Raw genomic sequence first — 13,311 nt, 5'->3', positions numbered from 1 at the left:
TCCGACCCAGGAGGCTACTCTGCATATGGAAGCCAATTTCCCAGCGTGAAACTGATTTTAAGAATTATATTGTGTGGCTTTAAACTGTTTTATTTCACTGCTTTCAGAATACTGTTTATTATTCAATTTCTTTATCCTGAGTGTGAGGAAATTACAAAATCATGAAAGAATTCCAGTGTTGCAAAAGGCAATTTCTCTGGGAAATGAATCAAGGGCAGGAGATTACATTAGAAATATGAGAAATCCTTCCAATTGTGGTTGTATTTTTCCTCCAGTTTTCTCTTTTAGAAACGTCATTTCCAATATCTTTCCGCTCAGATGTATTGGACAATAGCTCCTATATATTTCACAACCCCCTACTTCCTAACCAGCTTTTCAAATGGAGAAGTTCATTGAAAAGGATACTACTAGCATTTGTATGTTTTGCAGCCCAATTCAGATGCCTCACTGATCCCTTGCCAGTCATTCTGGAGAAATGTGCACATTTTTAATTATTTCAAAATAAATATGCCTTTTGCTGCATACTGAGCTGAAATGATTCTTACTGAAATAATTAAGAATTCAATGCCAAGATCAGATTTGGTCTTTAAGCATGTATAAATGGGTAGCCATTAGTACACCCTGATGTGTGTGTCTGTGTGTGTATTGTACACACACACACACACATACACACACACACACACACACACGGACACAGACACAGAGAGAGAGCCCCAATAATTGATTTGGGAGAACTTCATAAAATATTTTGAAAAAGTACTGTTATATAAATTAGGGTTACATTTGCTTCAAAAATGATTTGGAATTACTGTTTTATACCTCACTCAAGTGCAAATACAATGCCTATTCATTAAAACACACTTGCCTTTTTTCAGTATACCATTTGAGCACCCCCCCCACCAAAAAAAAAAGATGTGGTTGCTGCTATAAATACTTTTAAAGACGCACTTCTTTAAGAACTTGATTTATTAAAATTAATTTATATTTTCTTCAGGTGTCATGAAAGTCCAAGAAAAAGATATGCATGCTTGAATGAATAGCAGTGAGGTATTGTCCTTGGGGTTGAGAGAAGTATGGAGCCCTTCCTCAGAGTCACTGTCAAATCCTGCAACAGTCAATTTCAATAAATGTTAATGTGTAATATACACAAAGATTAATAATTGAATTCAGTTATTTTTGAATGTTAAATATTTAGTCTCGGTTTTTCAGCAGTGTTTGAAAGTTGCAGTACAGTGATTTTGTATGAAACAGCTGTAGGTATAAACATTCCATCATCTTGTGTTTCTCAAGAATAGTTTTATGATACTAGATTTAAAAAAAAAATGTATTTAAAAAGCAGTCCCCTCATTTGTGCCAAAAGTTGATTGGTATATCCATTTCAGTTTTACCATGATTTGGCCAGAGTCAGACAAAAGGAATTGTGTCATTAAATGGATATATGACTTTGAAATTTAAATATAGCACATAAATGCATTCACACATACAAACATAATTATATCCATATTTGTTATATTCCAGAATCTTATCTCAACTTCATTGCATGGTAAAGTTTTCTACGGTGAAGTTGTATTTATTTTTAATATAATAATTGTTACAAATGTAAGAAAATACAGCTAGGTTTATCAATATAAGATTATTAATAGTGCACTGGGAGAGCCAAACAATAATAAAGTAAACAGATCTCTAATAGGTTTCTCTAGTTGCATGCAGCCATATTTTTATGACTTTGCCATGCCACATTATGCTGTAAACTACTTTTATAAATGCTTTCTGTAAAATGTTCTAAAACCCAATGCAACAACTACAGATTTACTTTCAGCCTCGAAGATGGAAATCCATGGACAGGAAGGCACGAGCCTTCTCGCAGCTACACCCTTGAGCACGAAGGACGAAGAGAAAGGAAGGGAATCCAGTGAGCACCCCGCCCAAGATGCCTTAGTTCCACAGCCAGCAAAAACAGAGACTATAGAAAAGAGAGAACCACAGCTCACAGGAGAAGAGATGACGTTCCCATCTCGGTTGGGAGAAACCTTGGACGCCACTCTGCAAGAGAAAGAAGAGAAGACTTCCACACCTCAAGAGCAAAGAGATTTGCTAACAGAGTTGCATAAGAAAAGTACACCAGATGAAAAGGCCACAGAGACCCAGAAGTCTGCAACAGAAGCATCTCCCTTGGAATCTAAAGACGATCAGATTACTGTTACAAAAAATGACTTTACCTCTCCTGCAAGCATTGGTTCTTCTTCGCTCTCAGAATCTATAGCGGACGTAGGCACAGTAACAAGTGCCTTTTTTCCTGAAACCTTACCAGGTGTTCGACACACGTCTGAACCAGAAGAGAGTAGCAAAACAACAGAAAAGTCCGCTATTACAGAGATTACCAAAGACCTTTCAAAAGATCAAACAATGAACAAAGGGCAGATGAAAATACAGGAAGAAGATTTTGCAGTGGTGGGCCCCAGTGCCTCACAAAAAGCCATTGTAGAACAAACTCCAAGTCAGGTTCCCCTTTGGGAAGAAGAGAAAGATATGACGGAGGATGAAAGTGATGAAGAGAAGTACTCCATGTCCAGTAAACAGAAGCTCAGAGAATTGGATGATCAGCCTTTTGCTGTGTGTGACCAAAAACCGACCGTTCTGGGTAAAGACGTTCTGGGAAAAGACATTGATCCTAAAGAAGCATACGATGCACAAAAAGATTTGGGGATAACTGGGGAATCAACGGCGTGGAATGTTAAAAAAGATGAGAAAACCCCTGGTGCTGAGGTCATGGCAGACCGATTCAGTAAAGATTTTTTCCCTGAGAAATACGAAGAGCATTTAGATACCGCTACGTTACATGAAACCATAGAGAAATCCCCATCTGAAGCACATAAAGAGCCCCAGGAAGACAAACGTTCTGAAAAAGAAGGGAAAGGTAAAGTGTTTCCTGTTGCAGATTCAGATCCCCACCAAATGAGGACAGAAGAAGATAAATCAGGTATGTCCACATATTTCGAAACGTCCACTCTTAAAGACGAAGCTGTCAAGAGTGATAAAGTACAGCAAGGCAACGATTACTATGAACTGAGTGATTCAAAAGACCAGATTTATGATATCGACCATAAAAATTCTCTTGTATCTGAAAAGGAGACTGATGAATACCAGCCAGAAGCACACCGACAGCCCAGTCCACCTGCTCATCAAATTGGATACAGTACCCTTGCCCAGAGTTTCCCAGAAGAGGAGGCTAAGGAACCCAGCTCTCCTCCAGAAAGAATGTATACTATTGACCCAAATGTGTACGGTGATAAGAGAGAACTCCACAATAAAAATAAAGATGACTTAACTCTCAGCAGGAGCTTAGGACTTGGTGGAAGATCCGCTATAGAACAGAGGAGTATGTCAATAAATCTCCCAATGTCCTGCTTAGATTCTATAGCCCTGGGGTTTAACTTTGGACGTGGTCATGATCTTTCACCTTTAGGTTCAGATATTTTAGATACGGCTAGTGGAGATGAAGGCGATGATTACTTGCCTGCCACCACCCCACTAATAGAAAAAGCTCCCCCCTTCCCAACAGAAGGTAGGGAAGATGATGATGAAGAAGAAGCAGAAGAAATAGCAGAAGAAGAAGCAGAAGAGGAAGAGAGGATAGAAGAGTCCAAATTTAAAGAATCAGGAGAGATTCAGGTGGAGCCTTTATATGAATCCCCTTTGCTAGCTAAAGATTATTACAAAAACGGAACTGTAATGGCTCCTGACTTACCTGAAATGTTAGATTTAGCTGGCACGAGGTCAAGAGTAGCATCCGTGAGTGCAGACACGGAGGTGGCACAACGGAAATCTGTTCCTTCAGAGGTGGTTGTTGAGGACAGCTCTGCAGTTCAGCAGCTTATGACTGATGAGGATCACATGACTCTAAGAGCTGACAGTCAAATAGAAGATTTAGGCTACTGTGTTTTCACCAAATACACGGTGCCAATGCCATCTCCAGTTCAGGACAGTGAGAATTTGGCAGGAGAAAGCTGCTCTTATGAGGAGAAAATGAGGAGAGGTGTAGTTACAGATCTCTCGTTGATAGAAGTGAAGTTGGCAGCAGCTGAGAGATCCTGTGAAGGAAAAGAGGTTTCTGGGGACTCCACAGTTTGGGGCCAGGACTTTGAACAAGAGAGAAAAGCTATTGATAAGTTAGATACTGTGTTAGAAAAAAGTGAGGAACAAGCTGATGCTAAAGAAGTATCTTTTCCTGAAGATACTGAACATGAAATAAAGCTTGGGGCAGAGCTAGCAGGTGTTAATGATAAAACTCTAGTTGAGCCAGAAGAAAAGTCTTCATTAATTAAGGAAGAGGAAAATGCTATTCACGTTGCTGCAAATATAGATAAGGCAGAATTGTCCTGCAAACCAGACTACGATGCTATAAAGCATGATATGGATTCTGCTGCTCGGCAAGTGGAACAGGAGTATCAGAGTAAATTAGGAGGTCACATCACTGAATTAGTTTCAGAGCAGAATAAAGAAGATCCAGAGAAGATTCTCTTTGCATTACACCAAGAACCTGATCTATGTGCAACATTGGAATCTAATAATATTAAAGATGCAGCTAAACTGTCTGAAATTGAAATTAAGGAAAAAGGCCCTAAGCCTGATCTGGTGCATCAAGAAGCAGTAGATAAAGAAGAATCATATGAATCAAGCGGTGATAATGGTCAAGTGCAAGAGGGATTGTCTGGAGAAATTTCAAAGCCACATGAGGGCAAAATACAACGAGAAATCCCACCTTTACCAGAGGAAGAACATGCAGAAAAAAGTATATCAAAAGTTATTCAAGAAGAAACAGCAGAAACTCAAATGGAGAGCATAATAGAACATAAAGTAGATCAGGCAGATCATGTGGAGATAACCGAGACTGAGAATGTTGAGAAGTTGCCGCATGATTTAAAACATGAGAAAGAAAAAGTGGAAGAAGAGCAGAAGGAAGAGATTAAGCAAACGGAAGAACAAGAGGAAGAAGTAAAACACACAAAAGAGGAAATCAAATACAGGGAAGAACATGAAAAAGAGATTAAAAATGTAGAACAGCAGGAAGACGCCAAGCATGTGAAAGAACCTGAAGTAGAGATTGAGAAAGACGAATATGAAGAAAAGGCTAAAGAAGAAGAAGAGGAAGAGATCAAGCAAGCAGAAGGACAAGAAGAGGAAAAAGAGAAAGAAGAGGAAACCAGTAAGCAAACGAGTAAAGACGAGGACTTGGAGAGCCCCAGTGAAGAAGTATGTAAGGCTATCCCTGTGGAGATACCTGAGCTCAAAGGAGTAATAGAATCTGTTGTTACGGTTGAGGATGATTTCATTACAATTGTACAGACAACCATTGATGAAGGAGAAGCCAATTCCCACAGTGTTCGCTTTGCTGAAACAGCACAGCCTGAAACAGGCGGAGAAGGTCCCTGTACTGAAGAGCTGGATATGGAGGCAGAAGTTATTGCTCATGTTGAAGCAGACTCAGAAGAAAAGTCTTTGGAACCTCCGGGCTCAGCTGAACAGGAAGAAATCCCAGCAACTGATTACAAGACAGAAACATATGACGATTATAAAGATGAAACAACAATTGATGACTCCGTCCTGGATACCGACAGCATATGGGTGGATACACAAGGTGTGCCTTATGCTTTTTCTTTCATTCATTTTGCTGTCAATATGCTATCTTAATAATTAAAAATAATCAATGACGGCGCAGTCATGAATGTTATAAAAATAATACTAGCATGAATCAACCAAATTGTTTAAAAGAGTATATATCCCAGCGAAGTACAAATAACTAATCCTGTTTTTGTTATAATTTACTCTGATCCTGCAGATGATGATAGGAGCATCATGACAGAACAGTTAGAGACTGTTCCTAAAGAGGAGAAATCAGAGAGAGAATTGCGGAGACCATCTCTTGATAAACATAAAAAAGAAAAACCTTTAAAAACTGGGCGAGGCAGGATTTCTACTCCTGAAAGGAAAATAGCTAAAAAGGAACCTAGCACAGTCTCCAGAGATGAAGTGAGAAGGAAAAAAGGTTTATATAATACTTGCTCTTTTTCCTTTTATGCTGTACCGTGGGTGGCTCATCTGTATACGTTTTCATTAAGGACATACATTTGTGCTAACAGTATGACATATGATCCATACTTCTTCCATCGCTTCACTTTCATGCTGGTGGTAACAGCAAATAAACATACAAATAGAAATTTCATCTTCTAAGATTCATCAATATTGTCAGCATCATGTTATCTACCCTAATAATATTGGTACTAAGTATCCACGTAGCGGTATTCCTACCTCATTACTTATCACGGCTTCCACGTGAGTACTCAATTCTAATCTTTACTAAAAGAGGGAGAGAGAGAAAGAATTGTCAGTAGTAGAAGGCTTCATTTAATTTGAATCAAGGTAAACGTCCAACTCTCTGAATCAAACCAGTCAGATCACAGCTAGCTTGAGAGCCTTCAAAACTGAATGTCTCACAAAGATCTCTTTGTACTTAATGTACATTGGTTCTCCTTTCTTTCCATAGCTTCATACGTTGCCCAGCACTGAGGCTCTCTGGGAATGGATCAGAATGACACAGGGGTTACAGATTGGAATAGAAAGAGTTTGCTTTCCCACCCTATTAAATAAATAATACATACATTTTCAGTCAGGTTGTATAATTTTGGAAGGGACGTGTATTTGATAGAATGAAAGAATTGGTGAAAGCTGTAATACCTTAAATATAGATCATGTGGGCATTGGTATACACTCAAGTCAGAGTTAAATGGCTAAGTTGGCGCCAGCAGCCAATATGTTGATTTGTTGAAATATATTTCTACTTAACAATTTTTTTATTTCTGATTGTATGCTCTTGTTTTCTTGTCTATAGCTGTGTATAAGAAAGCTGAACTTTCTAAAAAAGCTGAAGTTCAGGCTCACTCTCCCTCCAGGAAAATCATTTTAAAACCTGCTATCAAACACACTAGACCAACTCATCACTCCTGTGTTAAGCGGAAGCAGACAGGTGACTGTGCTGTCTTGAATTTATGCAATGTGGCTGGCAAACATAGACATTAACTATTCTCATTATTATTATTATTATTATTATTTGTAGTCTCATTGCTCTATTGGCTGCTCTGATTTTGATTTCGATTTTTTTCCTCTCTTAAGAGTTTTTCAGCTCTCATGAATGATACTGCTTTTTTTTGTATCACACTCTTTTCATTTATTATTATTCGGAGGCCATAATCATGAACGCTTTATCATGCTTGGAATTCCCAAGTTCTGTAGCTGTTTATTGTTGATAACAGTGTTGTATAAATCTCTCTATTTCGCTTTGTTCTGTTTTTCATTTTTGCTCTGTTCTGGTGGGAAAGTGCAAATGGCTTTGAACCATGTTTTACATTTTATTTCCTTTATTCTTTTACTGTTTTTCTTCTCATGCATAATAATAATTGCAACGTTATTCCACTTTGTATTTATATTGTGTACCGTAACTCTTTTAAACTGATGGCTGATTTGTTTGCTAAAATTGTTGTGTATTAAAACGCAGAATCTGAAGCAAACAGCTATTTTTGAACAGAAAACTTTCCTGAATACGAATATTTGCTGACAGTGAAAAACGAAGAAAATAATGGAAAAGGAAATGAGGGACTATTTGCAGCTTATTATACATCTGTAGTTATTTAGAAGATAGAAGCTTTTGGAGTTGAAGAGATTAATATAAATAATTCACAAGGAGCAACGTTTGTGCTAATCCTTTTCAGGACAGATTTGCACTCTTGTCAATAATTGTTAATTGGGTTACCATGCAAAAATTGATTGAAATATGCATCTTAGAATTACATATTTGGTCATGTATGCTTTTTATTGCAATCAAAGGAGAAATAACCGAATGCTATCCTTGATATCTTTATTTAATATACAGAATCACAGTGCACATGAGATAATGTTACTAATTCCAGAAAAATATTTTTCCTGACAATTCCAAAATATTTCTCCTCTAGTGTTTCTGTGGATATAAGGTTATAAAACTGAAGTGCCAATCCATAATTGATAGATGAAAAGAAACTTGTTAACATATTATATCCATGCATCTCCAATCTAATGCTAAGTAGTAATTTAAAGCCAGAGAGGTTCCTCGTTACCTTTATTGACAAAAAGCTATATTTTATAAAATTGCAGTACACATTTGTCCTTACGGGGCCTTCTGTACAACTCAACCATATATTATCATCTATTGCATTGCAGAACTTTTTGTGACTAATGCATATTTCTCTTGATTGAAAAGGTTGATAGTACATTATATATAATTCAGATACCTAAATGGCAATGTCTGGATTCCCATTACTGTAGGCCTTGACTCTTGGGGTTCTATTTGGGTTGCATATTTTCTTAAAACTATTGATAAAATAAACCTGAAATCATGATAGGTTAAACAGGCAAACCTAATTTTTTTTAAAAAAAAATTGCATCTTTCTTCAAACTTCCAAGAAGTTCTCTATGATAGTAGTCCCCATTTACCTATTTGCAACTGGGCCATGTGAGTGGTAGGCCGGTGCACTCGCAGCCCCACTCACAGCTGGCACTCACAGCCCATCCCTCACACAAATTAAGCTGTGCACACATCTGCCTGCCTGCCTGCCTGCCTGCCTGCCTGCCCCGGCACAAAACCTTCCCCCACTCCCATGCCAGCTCATCAACCCGGAAAGGTTGGGGAATGCTGCTCTATGAGAAGCATCCTGGCTCCCTATGTAAAAACAAAAGAAGACTCCTTTTTCTTTAAAAGTCCTTTTCATTGTCTTGTTGTCTTTAAAGAAGATGGTAGTGGGCAATGAATGTGCCTTTTTTTCTACTTTGGTGTAAGGCCCATAGGTTTCTGTTCTGACCCCCCTCCTCCGTTCAGTAATGAAAGCTGAAACACGCTTAATGAGAATGCCCTTTAATAGCAAGACCAGACTCTCTGTGGCTGAAAGCCAAGTAAACAAACAGATAAGGACCTTGGCACCAAGTCCGACAAACCTTGGCAGCAATTCAGACAAACTCTGGCAGCAATGCAGCCTGCCAAGTTAGTTTCTCTTTAGTCAAAGTGTTGACTTCTGCAAGAAGGGCGTGGCACAAGCAGTCTTTTTTATAGTCTGGAGAGAAACCTAATGACCATCAGCTGAGTCCAGGATTGGACTCTGACTGGCTGACTGACTCATTTACAGAGTCCAGGATTGGACTCTGACTGGGTAGATTCGGGCGAGTCGACGGGGATGAATCTGGTGGAGACCATCTGGGATGAGTTTGACCCTGTGACCCCCAAGGGCATGGATAGGATTATGGGGAGACTCAGTGCTGCCACTTGTGTGCTGGACCCCTGTCCCTCTTGGTTAGTCTCGGCTTCCCGGGAGGTGACACGAGGCTGGCTCCAGGCGATTACCAACGCTTCGTTGAGAGAGGGGTTCTTTCCCACTGCCTTGAAGGAGGTGATGGTGAGGCCCCTCTTTAAGAAGCCTTCCCTGGACCCAGCTTCTTTAGTCAACTATCATCCGATCTCCAACCTTCGCTTTGTAGTGAAGGTTGTTGAGAGTGCGGTAGCACATCAGCTTCCCCAGTTCCTGGATGAAGCTGTCTACCTGGATCTGTTTCAGTCGGGTTTCAGGCCCGGATACAGCACGGAGACGGCATTCGTCGCATTGGTCGATGATCTCTGTCAGGCCCAGGACAGGGGCTGCTTCTCTGTCCTGGTCCTATTAGACCTCTCAGCGGCTTTCGATACCATCGACCATGGTATCCTACTGCGATGACTCGGGGGGTTGGGAGTGGGGGGCACTGTTTTACAGTGGTTCTCCTCCTACCTGTCGGATCAGTCGCAGTTTGTGTTGACTGGAGGGCAAGGATCAACCCCGAGGCGCTTCACTTGTGGGGTGCCCCAGGGGTCGGTTCTCTCACCCCTCCTGTTCAACATATATATGAAACCACTGGGTGAGATCATCCGTTGTTTTGGGGTACGGTATCATCAATATGCTGATGATACCCAACTTTTCATCTCTACCCCAAACCACCCAAACGATGCCCTCGACGTGATGTCCCGATGCCTGGAGGCTGTGTGGATCTGGATGGGGAGGAACAGGCTCAAGATCAATCCCTCCAAGACTGAGTGGCTGTGGTTTCCGTCATTCCAATTTGTGCATCTTGTTCCATCTTTGATGATAGGGGGAGAAATTCTAGCCCCCTCAGAGAGGGCCAGCAATCTGGGAGTCCTCCTGGATATGCAGCTTAGTTTAGAAGAACACCTGATGGCCGTGACCAGGGGGGGCTTTTACCAGGTTCGCCTGGTACGTCATTTGTGCCCCTTCCTGGATCAGGATGCTCTGTGCACAGTCACTCATGCCCTCATCCTTTCACCTGGACTACTGTAACGCTCTCTACATGGGGCTGCCCTTGAAGAGCACCCGGAGGCTTCAGCTGGTCCAGAATGTGGCTGCGCGGGTTATCATGGGGGCACCTAGGTGCTCCCATGTTACACCCCTTTTAGGCGGCCTGCACTGGTTGCCGGTTGTCTTCCAGGTGCGATTCAAGGTACTAAATATGACCTTTAAAGCGCTCCATGGCTTAGGCCCAGGATATCTGCGAGACCACCTACTGCCACCGGTAGCCTCCCACCATCCAGTGTGATCCCACAGAGTTGGCCTTCTCAGGGTGCCGTTGGCCAGACAGTGTCGGCTAGAGAACCCCAGGGGGAGAGCCTTCTCTGTGGGAGTGCCTTCCCTCTGGAATGAGCTGCCCCTGGAGCTTCGTATAATCCCCGACCTCCGGTCCTTCCGACGTGCCCTAAAAAGTTGGCTTTTCCAGCAAGCCAGCCTGGCCTGAACAAAACAAAATAAATTATTGATCATTGTTAATTTTAATTCGAATTAAAAAAAATGTTATTGTCAATTCTAATTGGGTTTGTTTGGGATATTCTATTTAATTTTTTTTAACTTTTGTATTATGTGTTTCTTTTAATGTTGTATGCCGCCCTGAGTCCTTGGGAGAAGGGCGGCATATAAATCTAATAAACCAAACCAAACCTACTGTAACTGAACTCAGGAAAATGGTTCAGATCCTGGCATGTTCCGACTAAAGTTGAGTTAGCCATAGTTCCAACACAATAAGAGATTTCTAGCTTATGCTCACAAAGGATTTCCCATAAGGTGGGAAAACTGTAAGGAGACCAGGGATGGAGGTTCAGGGAAACTAGAAGAATCTGCTACTGATCAATAGGTTTTTTTTTCTTTCATGGAAGTTTGACATTTGTGAATTAGGCCAAACATGAGTGTACTATTAAAGCAAGAGTTGATACGGTATTTATTTTCCAAAAGCCAAGTTTCAAATTGTGTATCTTCAAATTTACTTTGAAGAGTGAATTAATTTGCAAATCCAAAACCCTTCAAAATATTTTCAGTTTTATATGAAACGTATTCCATATTTGCCAGTTCTATTAATTACACATTCAAAAGCTTCCTAAGGAAGTTTTATTTCTGTAGCTGCAATTTCAGGCATTATAAGATGGAAATCTTTCCCATTGAATCAACGAATCATCTTTCTAGCAGAGTAAACTATATATATGAATATATATATATATATGTATGTATGTATGTATGTATGTATGTATGTATGTATGTATGTGTATATATATATATATATATATATATATATATATATATATATATATATATATATAGTTAGATAGATAGATAGATAGATAGATAGATAGATAGATAGATAGATAGATAGAGATAGATAGATAGATTAGATTAGATTAGATTAGATAGATAGATAGATAGATAGAGATAGAGATATAGAGATATAGAGATATAGAGATATAGATAGATAGATAGATAGATAGATAGATAGATAGATAGATTAGATTAGATTAGATTAGATTAGATTAGATAGATAGATAGATAGAGTAATGGTAAAACTTACATTTTGAATAAGACTACTTCATGCAAATACACATGCAGTACTTCCTTCTTTTTATCATTTTTTATGCACACAAAAAAGGGCATACTTTGAAAAAACCACCTTGACTTTAATAAATCATTGTAATACAGTAATATAAATGCGATCATCTGAACCTTATCTAAATTTGTACTGCGGCTTTTGATTGGTTGAAAAAGTAAGGCTGTGTTTCCTTTGTGACATCACAACATCCATATCATAGGACAACCAGAAGTAGCAGCTTAGGCTTTGAACTGGGACAAACATGTATTAAGGTTGTCTTCCTCATGTTAAATTTCATGGTGTGTGTCCCAGAATTAAACATGTTTCTTGCATGATTAAACTGTTAATCGAACTCCAAGGGACAGGGTGAAGCCATGATCCAGGTTTATTGTTCAGATGGAAGAATTGTTATGCTTTCAGGTGAGTCACCAGTAAAGGCATTCCCCCATTGTTTCATAGCTTTGGACCACTGATACATGATTCAATCAGGTGCATCTATTACGTGGAAGGATGCGTTAGGTGGGTAGATGAGACCAGTGGTAAAACAGAAAATATTATGCAAGCAGCTTGTAATGAATATATCCTGCAAATACTGACAACTACACTATTTTATTTTTATATATTTACCAATACTTTTTAAATGTTACTTAAGGGTTTAAGTCGATAATAATGTAGCCAAACCGATAATAGATACTTCCTTGCAAACCATGGAATGTTTGGACATCCTGGGCCTTGGAAATAATTCCATGTGTAAGGAACTCCATCAGATCTCTAAAACACCTTTGTTGCAAACCATGCTCTCTGCTGCAGTTGTGTTCTTTGAATTTGACTGCAAGCAATGAACGGATGATGATTAATACAATAGGATGCGTCAAGCTAGGCACAGGTATTCAGACTGCACACAAGATGATTGAAGGGGTGAGGAGGGGATGCATGCATGCTGCTCCTCTGTATCTTCTTGAATCTCTTCCCAACCTTCCCTTTGATGATGATGAAGATCTCAGATCTCAGGACTATTATCTTTCACTCACCTGGACACCATGGGAAACATACATGGAATCAGAAATTATAGAAGCATTTCCCAGGCCCCCTCCCCCAGCTCAGAGTAAGAAGTTTGGAAACTGTTCAGTGAGGGATGTTACACTTCACGTCTTGCATGTTGAATGTTCTGACCCCCCTCGTTCCACACCCAAGCACACTCCGAGCCAAAGATAAGTTATGGCATTTAATTAAGAGACAGACAGGTCCTTGGCAGCAAACCGGCACAGACAAGCTTGGGCAGCAATCCGGCACAGATAAGCCGTGGCAGCAATCCAGCCTGCCAAGCTTCTAACAATA

General features: G+C 39.8%; 1 protein-coding gene across 1 annotated transcript in view; it reads left to right on the top strand.

Moving 5' to 3' along the window:
• MAP2 (microtubule associated protein 2) overlaps positions 1–13,311 on the top strand; it is a 107,203-nt gene that overhangs the window by 50,298 nt on the left and 43,594 nt on the right. The window contains exons 4-8 of the mRNA XM_032233930.1: positions 1,808–3,565; positions 3,617–4,857; positions 5,068–5,638; positions 5,840–6,046; positions 6,890–7,024. Of these exons, the coding sequence (XP_032089821.1) occupies positions 1,808–3,565; positions 3,617–4,857; positions 5,068–5,638; positions 5,840–6,046; positions 6,890–7,024 (3,912 nt within the window). The remainder of the gene's footprint in view (positions 1–1,807; positions 3,566–3,616; positions 4,858–5,067; positions 5,639–5,839; positions 6,047–6,889; positions 7,025–13,311) is intronic.

The sequence above is a fragment of the Thamnophis elegans genome, chromosome 1 (assembly GCF_009769535.1).
Source record: "Thamnophis elegans isolate rThaEle1 chromosome 1, rThaEle1.pri, whole genome shotgun sequence".
Classification (NCBI taxonomy): Eukaryota; Metazoa; Chordata; class Lepidosauria; order Squamata; family Colubridae; genus Thamnophis; species Thamnophis elegans.
The sequence above is the reverse complement of the archived record's forward strand: the minus strand, read 5'-3'. Positions and strand labels throughout refer to the sequence as shown.